General features: G+C 42.3%; 1 protein-coding gene across 8 annotated transcripts in view; it reads right to left on the bottom strand.

The window, feature by feature from the left end:
• The window catches only part of MAST4 (microtubule associated serine/threonine kinase family member 4), a 524,826-nt gene that overhangs the window by 302,054 nt on the left and 202,370 nt on the right, over window positions 1-20,402 (bottom strand). For 2 of the 8 annotated variants that reach the window (XM_053657259.1, XM_053657260.1), the window contains exon 1: window positions 8,938-17,952. The exons of the other annotated variants lie outside the window; for them this stretch is intronic. In XM_053657259.1, the coding sequence (XP_053513234.1) occupies window positions 8,938-8,976 (39 nt within the window). In that variant the 5' untranslated portion in view covers window positions 8,977-17,952. Of the gene's footprint in view, window positions 1-8,937; window positions 17,953-20,402 lie in introns of those variants that run through there. 8 annotated transcript variants of the gene reach the window in all.

Raw genomic sequence — 20,402 nt, 5'->3', positions numbered from 1 at the left:
CATTAATCATCTCTTGCCATCCAAATCAGTTTTATTTCCAGTTCTTATTTGTTTTCTGGTCCTAACACCCGAAACCTGGGAGTCACCTTCTATGTGCCAAACATCCCAGCATGTCATCAAGTGCTGTTAATTCTAGTCTCAGTTTTCTTCCATTGTCAACCTCTTGGTCCAGCAGCGTCCCCTCTCATCCCTCGCTCCCTGCTGTTCTTGGGCTCTTGTCAGGCATTCTTCATGAATGGTTGACAGAACAGTTGACAGTCAGTACAATATTTCTGCACTGTACTTAAGACCTTTCGGTGGCTTCCCACTGTTAGATAAAGTCCAAACCCTTCAATATGGCATCATTCTTGAAACTCTGCTCGTCACTTCCTGCCTTCTACATGCACTATTTGCAGCACCTTGTAAAGGGTACACCTTGTGTGGCCACCACACCCTGCATGGCCACCACACCCTGCTGTTTCCCCTGCCTGGAACACCCTTCTTGCCCAACTAGCACCTGTTCATCCTTTGCCAACAGGAAATATCCCCACCTCCACAAAGCCTTCCCCGGTTTCTGCAAGCACAGCTGGGCACATCCCCATACACTGCGACAGATGTAAGTTTTGCCACAAGCTGCTACAGAAATTGCTGTTCTCCCCCACCATACTTCAACCCCTCACAGGTTGGTACCATATTCCGCTCAATATTGTTTCATTCCAGAGCCTGGAATAAAAGTGCAACGATGTATATTTATAAGACAAAATGCTCAGTCCTCTGACACAAACCTGTTCAAATATATGCTGCTGTTGCTATTACTATTATTAACCATTTATTAGAAGAATGGCAAAGAACGGAGTCTGTCCTTGACAGCTGGAATCAAAAGCACTCACATTCACAATCTAAGTAGAATAGCAAATGTTTTGAGAACTCAAGTGTGCACATTACTGAAGACGATCTACGATACGGGCTCCATGTCACGGCGTCTGTTATCTGTAGCATTAGGAGAATGATTTGAGGGGCAGAGCAACTGTCTCGCCATGCCCTTGAGGTGTTTTCCTGATGTAAACCATTGAGCATGTGCCAGCAGTTCAAAAAATGTGAAATTGCAACCTCACACCACCAGTGCCTTGGGTCCTTTCGGGGTAATGGGCTGGGCTGCCTCCAGGCACGCACCACCATAATCACTGCCCCCCAAAGGGGGTCAGCTAATGGTTTGAGCGCTCACATTACTGCCACTGCCCTTATGTGGGAAGTCAAGAATGAGTACATCACCCTTCACCCACTTCCCTATAAAAATAAACCCAGTTCTCACTGGAAGAAAAGAGGCCCAAGCTCTGGCAGACCTTGTAAAGGTTGTCAAACCTTACATTTGGAGACGCACACATGGTACGTTCCATCATAGAAGTTCCTTGGACCTGTAATTCCTTAGGATCAGTAGGTCTCCCTCAACCCTGACTGCACACCATGGAGACAAGCAACCTGAAATGACACCGCTTACACCTAGGCCTGAGGCTTAGAGAGCTCTCAGGTGGTTCCGAAGGGCAGCCTCAGTCACATCCCTGTCCCAAGGTTGCAGATACACATCACACGAATTGATTTGCCTTTCTCAATTCCCCCAAAAATGTACAAAATAAAAAACTGTCTTTAAGAGCTTTCCTTTGATGGTAGGGAGGAATACATAGTTTTTTTCTTAGACAACGAAACAAAAACATCCAAAAACTGGCCCCCCAAATGCACTTCTTAAACTGATTACAAAAGTAATAAGTGCTCAGTATAGGACAGTTGGAATAAAAATAATTCTATGATCCCACCGTCCAGATATAGTGAATTCACATTTTAGTGCATTTTCTCCCTATTATTTTAGATGATAATGAAGAAAAAGAAAATAGGTTAATAATTTAGATATGATGTATCATTTTTTGCCTTTTAATACCTCATTTTAATTCATTGTCAACACCTCTGAAACTAAGCATATTTTATTGTTTAGGAGCTAACTAGCCCGGCCAACACCCACCAGGAAGGATGATCTTGAACACTCCAAAGCCCCTGCGTGCACTCACCTCCCATCCCACGGAGCTCCCCACACAAACACGCACTCACCCCGCCTCTCACGCACGCACATGTGTATATGTATGCTACCTGCTTTTTATGGAATTGTACATGGATTATGTAGACAGTTTAATAACCTGTTTTTTTTTACTTGATATTATTATTGCCAACTTTCCCCCTTACTAAGGATTTGGCAAAAGCCTGGTTTTAATGGCAACATTATCTTTTAACATGTGTCTCACAAGTTATTTGCCAGTCTCCATGCTTTTCATTGCTTCTGAGACAAATAATATGACTTCTAAAACACTTTAAAAAGCTGTATTTTTACTATAATTTATCTGAAATGTGTTTCAAGTAAACTCAAACACCGGAATTGATTTCATTAAACTCTGTGTCGACAATAAAATGACTGGTTGCATGCATATTGATCTCTGTAAGTTCACGTAATTCTTAATTTTTATCGTTTATCTGATTTGTTGATTAGCTGGTCTTTTAGTCTCCTTCTGTCTTCTTCAGAAATTATTCATTTAAATTTCACTGTCTTAAACTCAACATTATTACATAGTTAGATCTTAGGTCATGAAATCTTTTTAGGCAACTTAAACCTTGAAAAAGATATAATAAATACAACCACACAATTCTTGAAAAGAAGGAAATAAAAGCTAAACAGTGGCTCATTTTATCCAGTAAGCTCTCACAAGCGGCAATGAAATCGCAGTCTCATCAGCTAAGACAGAAGTAGGAACACACAGCCAGCTCTTTATCTGACTCAAAGAAGCAGCCGGCTCACCTGGGGAGAAAGAAACTTTGTGAGCACTGAACGCTAAGCTCATTTCTCACGTGGGCCCACTGCAAGAGACAGCGCCCACCATAATGGATAGGGCTTCAAGGGGAGCTTTACACGGAGTGCAAAGTGTTCTCTCACAGCCATTTCTTTTAGAAACACTCAATAAAAGCCAAGGACATAATGTGAGGCTGTAATTCTGGGAAGGCATTTCGCGGCGAGCAGAGGCAGACGGTCTGAGTGCGACAGGACCTGGCCATGGGGCAGAGCTCAAGGAAGCTGGGAAATGAATGGTGATTGGTCTTTGGGGCTATTCCTCTCACACATCAGTTCCCTGAGCTGCGACTGGTCCAGCAGAGCAGTACAAAATTGAGATTGCTCGCGGGATCTCAAGTGCACATATCCTGCCTTATTGATTCAAAGGAGACCCAAGTGCTTCAGACGCTGAAGTGGAAGGGGACAAACTAACATGTCCCAGGAGGATCGAGAGCCTGACTGGAAAGACATCATTCCACAAAAGTTGGACCTGGCTGGGGACCATGACTTTTCAAAATAAAGCAGCTTGGAATCTGTTCGCATACTTGAACTCATCTCAGGCTCCAGAGGTCCCTCTCCACTGTGAAGTTTGAACATTGAAGTTTGAACTGGCCAAACACTAAGAGCAGTTGGACACATGCTCACTGTAAACCGTGCTGCATGTACTCGGCTGCCCATCCAGATCCACCCTCCGCCCCGTACTGGGCGCTCATGTGCACGGATGACGCCCGAGGGCTCCCTTGGCCCTCTGGCTTCTGGATGGGTTTGCTAATGGGGGCACCAGCTCAGAGGATGAAGAAAATTAAGGTTGAGATGTCCCCTACCATGTCCCCGTGGAGTCACCATGAGCAGACTGTGTCCCTTCACCTGAGATACCTGTTATATTCCTTTTCTGTCTCCAGGTTCTGGGACTGCTCTCTTCCTCACTCCTTTAGGTCCAGTGATGCTGATGGTTCCCTGTTGTCTTTAGCCCTTAACAGGGCACCATTCCTTAAACTTGCCCTACACCCTGCCCACACCTTAAAGAGTCCCTTTTATTAAACTCTCCTCAAAGTATCCAGTTCATGCCTGTTACCTTTTCTATGCCTAAACCCTGCCCAATGCCGTATCTAGTTAGGGTCCCACTGTGCAAGACTCTGTGGCAATACAACGGGAAAGTAAACTGAGGTCAATGGAGTCAGTATTTGTGCCAGACACTGCACTAAAATATTTACAAAACTTTTCAACCTTCAAACAACTCACTTTTAAATCTCCTTCTACAGATGTAGACACAAAGATCAGAATGGTTATGAAACTTGTCCAGTGTGACAGAGCCATTCATTACCACTGGACGGATATCGGAATCTATAGTTTCAGTGTAAGACACACACTAATCCAGTAATTTTAAAACAATGCACCACGCAGCTGGCCCTTCTCCGATCCATCCTGCTTGTCAGCCTAGGTCTCCACATCAGTCGCTGGTGTAAAGTCCCCACGTGACCTTTCGTCACCCCCTCAGCATACGGCGCAGATGCACAGGACTGTCTCCAATTTAGTCCCTAGGTACTTTTCCAGTCTCATCTCTAACTCTTTGCCTTTCAAATTCATTCATTTTGTGCTATTTTTAAAACGTTTGTTAAGAAAACCAATTCTTAGAATTATTAGAGTACAAAATAAAAATTTGGGTGAACATAGATTTTGAGAGTACTCCATCCTTATCCCCTGTTGACCAGGAAACTAAAACCAGAGTATTTTATTTCTATCTCAGACACAGAAATTCAACTCCAGTGGGTGAGAATCACCACTGAGATGTGGCTGCACCTGGCCTGCTGCGTGAGGCGCCCATGACCACCAAAACTTCATGTACCGTCCCGGTTCTTCTCTGTCCCAAACAAGTGTCTGTGCCTTTCTGGTACCTCTGAAGAACAAAAGTACCTTATCCCAAAGTATTGTTGCCATCACAATACTCTAACTTGATTTCTTCCTTATAACCACCCAGACTCTTCAAATGAGTAAGGGCAGAGTAGCACTCCCACGTCATGACCCTGCTGTTAAAGTTCAGGCAAAGCGTATACACATCCATAATCACACTGAGGTTGGCACAGCAGAAACATTGGGACATCAGGAAGTAAATGGCCTACCATGCACTCGGGCACCGCGACAGGGAGGTAGTGTGATACCCAGTCACAACAAGAGCATCCACCTGCCTCTCTGCTTTCTAAAACTGAGTTCCAGACCAAGACCAGTGGAAAATCAGGGCCTAGGCCAAGGTAAGAATGTTAGCTTTCTGCTCTTGTTTCAAATAAGACTGGGGGATAAGGTCAGGTACAAGCGGTGGGGCAGTGATGAAGCAAATGAAAGAAAAAAAAACCTAAACACAAACCCAGAAGTCTAAATTTAAAATTTTTAGTTAATTGCATTATATGGGAAAATTTTTAAATATTCTAGCTGCACGTCTAGATGTGGACGGAAATGGTAATACGCAATCGGGGAACAGGGAAATCAACGGATGATACCAGCTGAAGCAAAGCACAAGACGGCAGGAAAGGACTCCCAGGAGGCCTCTCTGGGCACCTCCCGCTTTCAGTGGCTCCTTCCTGAGCTATCAATGCCTGGGGTCCACTTCCTCCAGGCTCAGGATCCGTCACATGATGGGTAGGGACACTTTCATTAAAACAATAAAAGGGGAACCTATACTAGAAACCACTAAAACAATTTCCATGGCAGTTAACAAATATGTTCCATGTATGAGGAATATGAGGCCCGAAAGGAGGCAGTTATCCTTTGATGAATTAGACCTGTCCAGGAATTCAAATTGCCCCAAGTCCAAGGTCTGCCCGAGCCTATCCATCCGTCAGAATTTTCCCTGCTGTGAGATGCAGTCTGAAAAGTTTCCCCGACTCTAACGGTGGGAGCCATTGGGGCCTCTTTCTCTCGCTCTCATTTCAAAGGCAGTGATTGAAGTGCTATCGGTAGTACTGGAAATATTAATCCAGTCCCACAGAAAAGATGGAAAAGTGCAGTCACTTAAGATGAACAACTCAGTTGTGCTGCCATTTTATGAGGTAGTCATGCCTTGAGAAATTATACGTTCTGACTAAAGCCAATTTTTCAAAGTCCAAATTTTAAAGACACCACTGGTATTGCCAGTGTTTCAAAAACTAGAGGTTCTAATATTCTGAAAATAGGCTCCGAACATGTAGTGCATTATTTTATTTTATACTAAAAACATTCTGCATTATTATCAAGTTAAATTTTAGATAACTGGAATATTTGTGTGCTCCAGATGTCTCACACTAGACTTGAAGTTATTTACAAAACTGGTCAGTTCCAGTTCTGAGCATCCAACACTAAGCACCACTTCAGTGGGACAGACCAACAAATCCTTATTAGTACATAGATGCCTATAGCTGGACCTGGCCGGGTAGCTCAGGTGGCTGGAGTGTCATCCTGTACACCAAACACATTGTGAGTTCTGTGCCCTAGTCAAGGCACATACCTAGGTTTCAGGTTTGATTCCTGGTCATGGCACATACAGGAGGCAACTGATTGATGTTTCTCATTCATGTTCATGTTTCTCTCTTTCTCTCTCTCTCTACACCCCCATCCCCTTTGTCTCTCTCTCTCTCTCAACAATAAATATATTCTTGAAGAGGGTTAAAAAATGCTGATAGCCTTTCATAATAATCCCTGTAAATAAATAATATTAATTGTCTTTGCTAGTAATTTTTTTCATATAGATTTTTATAACTTAGAGTTAAATTCAAATAACAAAACAAACTACTTCACCTCACTAGTAATGACATGGAATATTATAAAGAATAGAAATCATCCCCTTTCAACAACATAATACTTACTGAGTTCCTACTATATGTTAGCATATTTATTATATGGCCTTTAACTTTTAAAAACTCAATCACACCAATCTCTATTTAGACCTTTCAAAAGTCACGTTACAGCATGCATTTTACAGAAAAGTGAACAGACACCAAAAGCGCACGTGACTTGCTCGAATTACCTAGTGCAACTAGGAATACACACGTGTAGGTTTCAGCCCACCTTCACCACACCTGTACCTCATTTCATGTTGCAATGCTTCCTACAGTATACATTTGTAAATTAATTTAATTCCTAAATTCACTAGGTGGCGTTGCTCTGGTGAACTCTACAGTAGCAGCTTTTGTAATACAAATAAATACCAATACCCTGTGTTTTGTAAGTAGTTTCCTTATATTGAAATTTCTGCAAATAGCTACTCTGCATATGTGATTTAAAAAAAATAACAGACATAATGGGAGTGGAAGAAAAAAACATTCTTTGTTTAAGCAAAAGTAAGTCATAATGAGGTGGCAGAACTTTCAAGGACTTTTAAATTGTTATTTCTCACAAAGTAAAGGCATTCATTTCATTCATAAAAGAAAGCAGACATTCTTGATATATTACATAGATTTTAGCAGGTGTAGCAAAAGTATGTGAAGTACAATGAAGATCTAACACTCTAAGCACTATTTAACAAGTACTGTTTCCTTTGTTTTGTTACAAAGCTCTTAGATAGAAAATAGCTCTGCTATTTTAAATAGTGACAGTAGTGACATTTTATGTCTAAAATTAAAAGGCCTGTGAAATCTATACCCCTGGAGAGCACCATGTTGCACTACGTCCTCTGAAGCTGTGATAATACATGTCACAGAAATAAACCACAAAAGGGAGTGTCTCATAGAAAATACATTTAAACATTAAAGTGAACTAAAGCCAGGAGAAAACTATATCAGCAGAATCAATTTACTAACAATCTGTACCATTAGAAGTTTAATGGAGTTTATCCTCTTTATAACAAAGAGCCTTTTCATATTTAACCAGTGACTCCAGAGAGGATGTGGACCCACTCAAACAGCTGTGCATTACGTACGAGAACTTTATAGATGTGATGAAAACAAAGAAAAGGAAATCCACAGCAGTGACTAACCACACTGTACATTCAAAACAATGACCACACTGGAAATCGTTACAGACGCAGGCTGTTTACTTAGGTTTGCAACAATAGATGACATTAACACAAACTTCTTCAACCGCTATTTTGTTTACCTGCAGATAATCCTTAGTTTACCTATGATATTAAAATATTAGAATAATATAAATAATAGTAATCACTGACATTAAGAATACAAAGCAGATGGGTATATCAGCCACGAGTCAAAGACCATTGAGGGAATCTGAAAACATTTCTAAATGTGCTATATAGTCTGTGTTCTCAAGCATGCGTTTTTTAAAAGAATTTCAAAAACAATGAATGAGAGTTTAACAATGGCTAATGATTAGATTCTTTCATAGAGAAAAATGCCACTTACACAGAAGAAGAAAAGAGTCACCAAGGAGTTAAGCATGCTAATTTTGAACATACTTATGCCTTGGCTTCCTTAAACTTACAAACTGCCAACAGATGTTTTTTTCAAGTTTTCCAATTTGCCAAGTTTTAACTTGGAATACATTTTGAACACTAAAGTCAGAGTAATTTAATTAGAGAAACTTGGGCACATAAAGCAAGGCGATAAGACACAACATATCTTTTCTTCATCTCAACATAAACAAATTCCGGTGAACTCGGATGGAGCTGCCAGCAGAAACTTTCATCTCCCTGACAGGAGGCAAACTCTCAGCAGCTGCACACATCTGCAAGGCGGCCAGACAGATGCTGCGGCACACGGGGGTCCATCCGCACACAAAACTGAGCCCTGCGTTCCCAGAACTGGACGGAGCTGCCACCCTGGACGGACTTCCCCAGGCACTTGACAGCGTGCCAGATCGGCTCATCAGCTGTCACTGCCAGCCACGATTTCACTATTCTTGAACAACCAGCTGAAAAACAACCAACCAGCAAAGTAGCAAACTAAAAGTTGCATCTATTGTCTCTGACCAAAGAGCCTTTCTCATGGAACCCTGTGAGGTGTCATTGAACCCGGTAACTAGAGACTTCGCGTATCACATTGCCAAGTGGATACTAAGAACTGTGCACATACTGGTGCCCAAGAAAGGAATGAAAAGGGAACTTTGAAACCCTCCATGGCGGGCCAGTGACAATGCTACATTTCGAGAAGGGAAGGATCTCCTACCTGGAGCCCTCTTCGCCTTAGAATGCTGGACTCATCCATCTCCCTCCGCTTTCTCTGAGCCTCTCACAACAGTCTAGCCATGCTGTACTACCTCACTTCGGCACGCTAATTCAGAGCCGGCAGCTGCTAAACACTTACATCACGCTCTAGCTGATTGGAGCCCGGAGTCAGCTGGTCCCGCTTAGTTATTCACTCCAGCAACTTCGGGAGATCGCAGATGCTGGCAGTTCGGCGGGAGCGCGCAGCAAGTGGGCTCAGACACCTAACGCATTTATCCTGGCGGAGGAGGCTCTGGCTATTAGACAGGAAATCGTGGGATCCCTGCGTTTTCTTCTTCTTCAAAATGCTGGCTCTGTCATTCCCGACGACCCTTAAATGGCTTTCAGCCGTGGCTTCGGGTCAAGCCCCTTCTGAAGCAACTATGAGGTCAAAGTGGCGAAGTAAATCAGTGGCGACAGACACCTCTGTTTAGAGGCGGCCGCTGCTGATTGGGACCTGTGAGAAACTAGGGCACGACTGGTCAGCCAAGCAGCACTCGCGTGCCTGGCGCTCATCTCTTCTGATGGCATCAAAGAAAAAATGTAGAACACACACGTGCACACACACACACACACACACACACACACAGGCTACCTGAAAACCTGCAATCGGAGGGCTCAGGTGGCAGCTCTCTAGCCAGAGAGGAAGGGACACTTCACACCTTAGCAGTGTGAAAGCCAATTCATTTACATAAATACCTGGCCCCGTCAATTCCTAGCCCGATCATGGAAACATTTTAGATTTTAATTTCCCTCATGGAAACAACTTAGTTCTATAGACACCTGACCAAAATGTAAAAAGGGAGAAGAAATTCTAAGAGCCATCATTAGTTGAAATATTAACCTATTTATAGTCTATAAGCAGCTAAAAAAATAAAAATGATTCCCATCATGTGCAATTTCACAGTCTGTTTCAGCTTGTTTACGCCACTCACCCTCATCTTATTTCAATTCAAAGCAACCAAGAGATGAATATTAAGTTTTCATTACTGGCTTGGCACAGGAGTGGCAGTATATAATACCACCAATTTATAATAAATTATTCCCCCCTTGATTTCCATTCTAAAGATATTTAAATCGAGAAAACAGTTTGGTTCTGAGAGGCAGATACTAGGACTGTCTGCAGTTTGTCTGGGAACCACGTCCCATTAGGCAGAAGTCTTTTTCTTGAAAGCAAGATAGAAGGCAGGCATAATTTTTTTAAAAAATCAGTAATTCCTGGATTTTACCTAATGCAAGCAACTATCTAGAGATTTCTAAATGACAGGCAGAGAGGGAAGTGTCTAGTGGTTCCTTACCCATCCGCCTGCTATTACACTAGCTTTTTGTCTCTTTCTGCCTGTCAACACACTATTAGGCTTGCTATCAATTGATTAGATTATGTCATTAAAAACAGCTCAGGGATTTATGAATCTAACCACTGAGGATAATTGATTGCATTTTATGTACCCGAACGATCTTTGCATACATCTCCAGACATACAAAGAGAAACCTTGTCAGGAAATGCCACCACTAGCAGAGGCATCAGCAGAGAAGGCTGTCTGCGTGTGCTTCCACGCAGGCGTCTCACTTGACACCACTTCGGGAAGAGAACCCCGGAGGATCTTTAGTTCCTCCTCACGGGTGGGGAAGGAAGACCACCCCTAAAAGCAAACAAGCAGCACCAGACTGGTCATCGCTCAAGCCGAAGTGCACCGACAAATTCTAACAAAAACAATTGTTTTAAAAGAGATTTTAAAAAAATGATACTTTTTTGTTTACAGTGAAAATCCCCCCAAAAATAAAAACAAAAGGAAAGAAAACTTCTAAGGGCAGGGAAGGAAAGATGGGCTTGCCACTGTGGGCGACTTGCAAAGCTGGCGATCCCCACTCTCGACAGGCCCTGGTGCACTTTAATCTTTGCCTGGAAGAAAGAATACCTTTCTCTTCAGTGAAAACAATAGGAATGACAGTTGTCGCCCTTTCTGCCTCAGGTCACCCTCCTGAGAGTGTCAACAGTCCCCTGAATTTTAGTGCCATCTTAGACAAAGTGCCTTGGCAGCAGGTCAGAATACATTTACCAACTTGGTGTGTCCCTGTTACCTACACACAGAGACACAAGGAAGTCCTGATTTTGGAAAACAAAAAAAAACTCGACCAAAGAAGCTGAACTTTTAAAAGCAAAAGCCAAGCAGGGTGTCCTTGAACACACATGTGCTCTGAGGACTGTGCCCCTCATTGAGCAGGTCCTTTGAGCTAAAGTGGGGTCTAATGGGAAACATCAAGTTCTCGTGAGACAGAAGGAAGGGAACAGACTTCCCCCCTTGAAATAAAGATCATAGGTTGCCAGGAGGAAAAAAAGAAAAAGGTAGAAGTATCTTTTCTGTGACCAGTTGAGTAAGGCGGTTGGAAGTGCTACCAGAGGACATTTCGAGGGCACACTGTCAAAAAGTCAGGTGATGTGTACTCCAGATAAGTGGGCTCTGTAGTCTCAGGCACTTGGCAGTGAGAGGTGTTTGGTGAGTGGGAGTGATAAAAAGGAGTTTAGCTAAGGGTGAAAGCATGTTTCTTAACAGGAATATTTTGAGATAAAAATCTAGGGCTGGTATTCAACCATTAACTAAGTCTAAGATGGGGATTACGGCCATTGCACCAGCAAATCTGGGATGAAAAAATATCGATTACCTGTCAAAGTGCATCACTTTGAGAAGTGATACACATACATTTTAAAGAAGTAGAACCAGCCAGAGGCAAAAACATTTGGGACAAAAATGAAAGGCTGCTGAAAAATAACATCAAGCAATAATGTCTTAGCAGAGGGAATAGTAAGAGGAAAATTGCTACATTTACCCTGTGCTATATATTTTCTCATCAAGGTAAGCCATGTGTTGAAATGCAACAAAAACTTCAAATGATGATACTGTTCACAGGTAATAATTAGGATCTAGCCTAATTTCCATTAATAAACTCATGTTTTCCTGCGATTTTATACCTTCATGGAATATGCTCACATATTGTGAGTCAGTGCACCAAGTACCAACCTTTCACATGTGCATTCCACAGAGTCTGCTCGGCTCTCTCATCCCCTGTGATCTGAGACCAGTGGCTTCGTGGTACTTAATTCTTTTAAATTATTTGTGTGTATACACCATATGCCCACTCTATAGTAGCCATCATTTACTTCATGGAACAACACTCCATAATATCTAGGGACGCTGTAATATAGGTTATATTTATTTTTCTTAATTAACACAATTGATGGCTCATGGAAACAAAAACAATATCAAATCCCAACGGCAAAGTCAGAGAAAGGGTGGGGAAGCACTGGCTGACACACATTTCACAAAGGGTCAGACTGAGACTCTGTAACCGTGGTCCACAGTTATGTCATTCGGTTCCACCATCCAGGTCTGTCACCCGATTTACATGGCCAGATATTTCTCACGAACTCAGAAACACGTTGCCTCTGTCACTAGTTCCACACTGGTTACTTAAAGCAAAGGTAACTGATTTTACCCACTCTGCACCCACTGAATGCTCACTGAAGAAGTGGTGGGAGAGACACAGAGGAGTTTTGTAAAAACCAAAGATGGGGGATGTTTCCAAACTTAACCTTGCCCGCTGCACTCAGCCAGCCTAATCCACTCTCCTGCCGGCAAGTGTCGGCCTCTGCTCCCAGAGCCCATCCAGATCCCCAGGGAGGTGAAGTGTGAGGGCAGCGAGAGGACCATTTCCTGCTGGGGGCAGACCTGCTGCCCCCCGCCCCCATTAGTCAGAGGAAAGTGAGTTAGGAGAGCACTGCTGTTACCCATCTCTCATCCCACAAATCAGTGCTCAGCGTGCCGGGAATTAGATTTCCAAATTCATCGCCACCGTCTGTGGTGGGATTTCCCCCCAGTGTTTTCTCATGTGTGTGTGGCAGCAATCACCTCTTCTTAGCAGGGTAGACAAACAGCCACGAAACGCACTGACTGCCAAATTCTGTCTGTCACTTTTAGACAAAAGACCAAAGGGTTCATATGTCTCTATGTATGTTCATTTATAAGGAAAACCAGTACGGCCAAGTGGATACATCTCCCCATTCATTCACTGATTACTTTTTCCACTCATAGGATAAATGCCAGTGGCCAATGAGTGTGTTATATTTTAGAAAGGTAATACAAAGGTCATAAAAAGTTACAAAGGAGAAACAAAGTATTCATGAGTGCATGTAGGTCTCCAGTGTTGTCGATGTAATCGCACCTCTGTGTGTATTTAAGAGGTAAAGAGACCCCCTGGGTGTCAATGACCAATGTGCCTCTGATATTTGTTCAAATATGCATTTTAGTGTTTACATTTAAATCCCTTAATTTTTGTACTTCATTTTCCTCCAGGTTTTACTTCTAAATATTAATAACAATAACCAAATTTTATTTTTTAAATATGTATCTATTTTTTACAGGGGGCATGGGAGGGAGAAGAAGAGAGAAAAATCAGTGCAAGAGAGAAACATTGACTGGTTGCCTCAGGTAGGCACCCCAACTGGGGACTGAAGCCAGCACCCAGGCATGTGCCCTGAGTGCAAACTGAACATGAGAGAGATCTTTTGCTTTTCAGGATGACACCCAACCAACTGAGCCACACTGGTCAGGGTGCCAACATTTATTGATCACATGCCATGTGCCAGTAACTACTCTAAGCACTTTATGTAAGTCATCTTATTTAATCCTCGTTAGGTATATTGTTATTCCCATTATACAGATGAGGAAACTGATACTCAGAGAAGGTGAGTAACTTCCTCAGATTACACAGCCAAGGAAAGGCAGGACTGGGATGCAAACCCTGTCAGGCTGGCTCTAACCGCCCTATCGTTTAAGGTGTTCCTTAGTGTTTAAACAAAGGGAGGCATGCTTTCACCTTGACAGTGACACATGAAAACTGCTAAAGATTTTAGCTCCTGAGAGTAAATTACCAAACTCTAAACTGCCAGTGGTCAGAACATATCAGAAGGAGCACTTGGTATCCCAGTTTGCATGGGCCATAGGTCCAGATAAGGAACCAGGTCTTAGCTACTTTGGGTCAGGAGAGAGAGGGGCCCCCAGGGCAAAAGCAGGCGGCAGAAGAGGGCAGGCAGAGATGAGTTATGGGGTGTGGTCTCTACTTTCTTTGTAAAAGTCTCAGGGCCTGCAGGGGCTCCACTCTGGTTCTGAAACCCCAAAATTAAACAGTTAGAAATAGAACGTATGTCTTTTTTTATAGCTGAGTGAATTCCACTAAATGGAGGGCACCCCTTCAGCTGTGGCTCCAGGCAGGACGCATGAACATCCTCGTTAACCAGAGGGGCTCTAGGCAGCTCTTCATCTTCCAGTCTAAAACTCTTCGTCTTCTCTGGAATTACTGTCAAAGGCACTCCTTATATCACTTTCCTTTCAGGTGAGATGACTCGGGCCAGGATGCTCCCCCTGTCCAGAGCAGTGCTGAGAAGAAGACAGACAAAGGGACCCCCAACCCTGACACTTGCCTTCAATTTCTGCGAGTCACACACTCCAGCATGCTCGGAAGAAAGAGCCTTACCCTGACAGCAAGTCCCTGGCCAGGCTCTGAGAAGGAGAAACCTGGGTAACTTGGGACAGTCCCTTAACTCCCCTGAGCTTCAGATGCTGTTGTGAAAAGTGATGACATTACTATGGGCCAAGGATCAGTCAGGAAGCTAGGCAAGAGGAAGAGCCACCTGCTGGGAATTTGGTCCCACTGCCCTCAGGGAAAGAGCAGCCCAGCCACTCACTCTGGATACCTGGTCCCCCCCTACCAAGCCCACAGGCGTGTCTCCAAACTCCCCTTCCTCCTCCACACCATTATCGTCCCACCAAGCATCTGCTTCCCATGCCACTCAGCGACCTTCCGGGCTTCGAGGCTCCTTCGTGCTGCCCAGGAACAGAGGCTGAGCTCCCCAGCACTCTCTCTTCGCTGTCACTCTTCCAAGTCGGAAAGCAGCACCCTGACTCCAGGGAGGGGCTGGAGCCGAGGGCGGAGATACACGGGACAGTCCTCACGCAAACTCCGAGAATGGGTTACACATTTAGCTATGGTCGATGCTTATCTTCTTCATTCCTAATGGTAATACTGTAATATTACAAAATTACTATCCAACGTTATTATGTCTAATCTTTAGAAGTATTTACCATTTATCAAAGTCACACCAAAATGAGCCAGATACTTAGTGCCAGTGTCATCGATGGTCAAAAGTAAAAAGACACCTAGAACTAGGTTCCATTCTATTTAAAGTCCCGGGAGACTGTATATACTCAGGAGCAAACACTGGAACCATGAATCACCTTGTCCCATATTTTTTAAATAGTCATTTGAAAATTTAAACTTACAGTACAATATTGAAGATCGACAAGGTTAAAGAAACAGCAGTTCATACTCTGTGTGTGTGTGTGCCTCCCCAGAGAAGACAAATTTCAAACCTGTCAGGAAGGGGACTGAAACAAAGAGCAGGCTGCCTTCCAGGGAGAGATGGAGTTGTGTTTTTTTTTCCACTCATAAAGAAAAGAGAAGATCTCAAAGCTTCCTACTGACAATACACCAAAGTCTAAATTTATCCAAAGAGAGGCATTTTTCTAAAGCATGTGTTCCATTTAGCAAAAATTGCAGGTGGGGTCACTAGTAAGACAATGCCTATAATAGATGCTGCAGCCTAAACCTGCATTTAGCTCCGTTTTCCACCCTGCCTGTGAAAATCCCAAAGACTTCTTCACTGTATGCAGTTGGTGATTTCTACAGTGTAACATGCATGATTTTGCTCAAGGCTTTTCACAAGAAAGCTGTATTGTCTTGACGTCTGCATCACCTTTTTTTTAAATCTAATTATATCTGGCATATTAGCCATCAAATCACTACTGACAATATGACAGGAATCATGGTATTGAAAAAATCACATCCTAGGGAAGAAATAATAAAATATAAACCACATACATAATTCTCTTTTGAACATTTTAACAATGACACTCTCATATACATATGAAATATAGCGGACTATCTTCATAAATGCCCTAACATCAATCACGGCAGGAAAATATTCTCTACTTTGCGAACACATGGATGCAACAAAATATAGCATTTCTAGTAAAACGGGGTAATACAACTTCATTTTTCTCATAAGAGAGCATTTATGAAGATCTGACTATTGGAAATAACTCCAATGTATTTTTGTCAATGATGTCCCTTCATCTCTAAGTGATACACGGCTAACACCGGGACCATGAACAAATACTTGGCAAACCCCCGTATTCACGGTAACACACAGGTCCAGCTGGGGGTGGATGAATGAAGTGATGTTGGCAGTACTGCCTTTACGCAATCCTACCAACTCCACGAGCTTCAGAAACGAGCAATACGAGCACATGTGGGTGGTCTAACCCCTGACATCAATTAAGTATTTTATGAGCTTCTTAAACAGAGCAATATTCCTAAAAGTATTCCTTGTGTGTATTCCTATACATGTAAACAATGAAGAAAGACTTTTTTTTTAAAGTTTGAACTCTGTTGTCTGTATTCCAAGTACAGCAACTGAGTCTGAGATTATAGAATCACCTTCAGGCTACACACATATTAAACGTATTATTTTTTCAAATTTTACTGTTACCCAGTTCAACTTACCTCTGCTCTCAAAAGTTAATACGAGGTGGGGAAAAAATCTGGGAAATCTTCTAAAGAAAAAAACCAAGCAAGTCACCTTGGAATTAAAACCCCGACTGACCACAGACAGCATGCTAAATAAAATCAGGACAGGATTCGCACATGAAGCCATCAAGCATTCTTTCTACCTTCACAAGTCGACACTGATATGCTTTACAACACACGTAGACCTGAAGTGAGGACTGTTTTAAGCCCTATGGCCACTTTCGCAGCCTGACTCTACCTTAAGGTGTCAGGTCTGACTGACGCTGTGACTAGGGGGCTGGCAAACTCACGCTGACCCTGTTTGCACCACGCACACACAGTCAGGCATCTCTGGTGACCCTTTCCAAACTCGGGGAGCCGAACAGGTCTGAGAGGTATATATACAGATATATAATTTTTCAAATGAGCCAGGTTTCTCTCAGGCCAGCACGCGGAAGGCAAATGTTCCCCTGGATCCCGTTTGTCTTCCCACTACTTCCACGTGTGGGTGGACTTTTATCTCTCATTCTGCAACTCGTTGAACATGTCATCCAATTCAGAAGTGAACAGAGAGGGGACTGCTGCCTGCAACTCATTCTCGGCTGATGGAGAGTACATTCTCTTCAAGACTCCGCCGTATACCATGCTAAGCAACCTGTGTCCCACCTCTCTGGATAGCAACGCTGTCTTCTACCTTCCCTTAAATATACTCTTCAGAGAAACACAAAACATGCTCTGCATGCCGCCTCATTAATCCTCATCAGTGTCTTGTGAAGTGCAAAGGGAAGAGACTGGTCCAATTTAACAACAAGGAAAGTAAGGCAACGAGATTAGAAGAGTCCAAGGTCATGGAAATGGTAAGAAGGCAGAGCAAGCAAAAGAATTGGGGCTTCTCAGGCAGGGCCCCAGAGCCTCTCACACAGCCATCCTCCATTTCACCGGGACTCAGGTAGCAATTCAAAGGCAAGGGCTGCCCTGCAAAACATGCCAACAGACACACAAATAAAACACAAATGTGTGTGCCCACACAGACATATGCTTATAAAGGAAGAAAGAGAGACGTGACATGAAGGTCAGACCAAGGATATTCAGTTATGAAGAAGCCGCATTAAGCCCTACCTGAAGAGAGTATTTTTTTATCTGTCTAGTTCAGCAAGAGGATGTTGTAAACACAGTGCTTCACTTACAAGTGCACAGACCAGAGATAAGTCTGTCTTTAGGTTGTGGGTTTCAGTGGCAAACTTGCTCTCTATACTACCAGAACACACAGCCATGCATCGACACCCAAAGCACTGTGCAGTTCTTGGGGCTGCGTTACTCACATGGCCCACAGCTCTTCCCTAAGACCTGTCTCTGTTTTTCTGTCCTCCACCCCTCAGAGCAAGGGAAGTAAACACTGATCAGGCTTTCGTAATAATATTTTAAAATTATCAATGTAATGAATGTTTACTAGAGAACATTTGGAATATACAGTAACACCATAGAGTCAGTATCTAATTTTAATGAACTGTGATTTATTATCCTTATTCTTTAAAACATCAAAATACGCATGTACTTTTATGTGTACAGGACCTGGAAATTTCTATTTAAAGCTGTCTCTAAAATAGTTATTAAAGTAAAACTCATAGTTGGCTTTCTTTAACTGCAATCAATATACAACGGTCATACCAAAAAATGATCGTAAATGTTTAGAAACTTTGATCCTTCTGGTAGCTGATTTAATTTCCCTTTAACACACACATTATCCTTAAAAATCAAAGAAATCTATCTCAAGTTTTATAGACTGATATAAAGTCACTATTTTCTATTTGAAATCCCTACCTCATTCATTTATATTCATTAATCTTAATGATATCATTAATGCACAATGTGTTTCATAGAAACTAATTATATTTTGCCAGAATCAAACATTAACAATTATGCCTCCCATTATCACCTAATAAAATAAAATAAAATTTTTAAAGTCTCTGGCATGTCAGTGAATATTGTGGTATGATAACTGATTTGCATTTTAATGCTACAATAAATTGACCACATTATGATCAATTAGATATATTAATATCCTTTAAGTAAGGCAATCAGGAATTATTCTGTTAGAAATTGACAAACTTTACAGTCACTTCCCTGATCTTTATTGAACACAGGCTTAGTCTTCCTTTGTCCCCTTATCTAAAGCTGGCTTTTGTGTCTCAAGCTAATACTACAGAACAGAACATATTCCTCTTTAATTTTATATCCGTATCATTGCTTTAAGAAAAGTCAGGAGATTAGAAAATCTATACTCTTCAAGTGAGGGAGAAATACCTACCTGGGCAGTAAAAATGCCCCAGAGTCAGAACTGCACGAGTCAATTGGTTTAAATTATTGTATTACTATTTGTTTACATTCATTCCCTGGATTCGAAAACCAGTCACTAAGCATCTCCTATGAGTCAGGCATTAAAACAGATGTTGGGAAGAGCAAGAGTTTCACTGGAATGCAATCATGGGAGCCCAAGACAAATGAATAAATAAACAAAATACAGGGAAATAGGTGGAGACAAGGGGACATTTGCTCAAGATGCTGGTGCTGCACAAGTATTGCACCAGGAAGGATGAATTCACAAGGTGGGCTGAGAATAAGGAGGCACCCAAATTTATCTACATATTAGAATCACTGGAAGATCTTTTATAAATTCCAGAAACTAAAGTCACACCCAGACCAATTAAATCACAATCTCCAGGGCGGGCCGTAGGCACCGGTAGTTTCTGAAGCTCCGGGTAATTCCACTGTGCAGACAAGTCTGGGAACCACTGGTCTAACGGGTATAGGGACACGAAGTGGTCTCGCAGAGAACTTCCTACGGCTGAGTTCCTGTAACCTGCCCTGTACGTGACCAGTGTACTACTTGACAAAAGGGCCCCAAAGGGAGGGGTAGGGCACTGCAAGGCAACAGAAGGACTGATTCCTGTGACCACAAAAGAACATGACTTTAATCTCTTTTCACCGAAGACTAGCATTGTCATGAAAAGACAAGGTACTTTTCGTGCCATCTTCTTCTAAAATTGAAGTTCAGTGAACTGCACGAGCCCTAGCTGTCTTGTTCTTACTAAACACATGATATGACTCAATTAGTAAAAGCAAACAGGATCCTCATCCTTTCCTTCTTGAGGTTTCTCCAATGCCACCAGAACATGGGTGATGATTTCATACCTCACCTGACAACCCTGAATGTCTGTCACCACTCTCCTCTGAGACTGCGGAAAAGGACATTTGTGAGGAGCCTGTTAATTGTATTCTTCAACTGTCCTCTAAAGAAAACTAGATACAGTACGCTGTGTATAGCCCGACTGTTTCAGCTACAGACAAAATTGATAGATCAAATCTGATTCTATTTTGTGAAACAATACCAGAGATTCCTTACCCTAAGCCCCACCAGGAAAAAAATACAGATTTCTTTGGGGAAAAAATATACAATAAAATTTTAATGCTTTACTGGAAGGCAGGATTTTTTAAAATCCTCTGGTTTTAGAAGTATGTTGCTAATTTCACTATTTAATTTTTAGAGGGGACATTTGTATTAAGCAGTGAAAATGCTGTTTCCTTTGCATGCTTCCAAAGAAGCATCTTTAACCATTTTGGAGTATAAAAACCCTAACCATACATACTTATTTAGTATGGGGTCACTGACTTGGGTGAGGTGGTTAACTGTACACACACTGAGAGTTACCAATAAAGCATTCCAGCAACGTGAAGTCCCTTCCTTCAAGAAGTTACACCTAACACGCTCCAATAAAATGTTTTGGGTTTTTTTAAAGTATTTTA

This window comes from Artibeus jamaicensis, unplaced genomic scaffold (genome assembly GCF_021234435.1).
Source record: "Artibeus jamaicensis isolate MK-2021 breed Jamaican fruit bat unplaced genomic scaffold, CSHL_Jam_final scaffold_369, whole genome shotgun sequence".
Classification (NCBI taxonomy): Eukaryota; Metazoa; Chordata; class Mammalia; order Chiroptera; family Phyllostomidae; genus Artibeus; species Artibeus jamaicensis.
The sequence above is the reverse complement of the archived record's forward strand: the minus strand, read 5'-3'. Positions and strand labels throughout refer to the sequence as shown.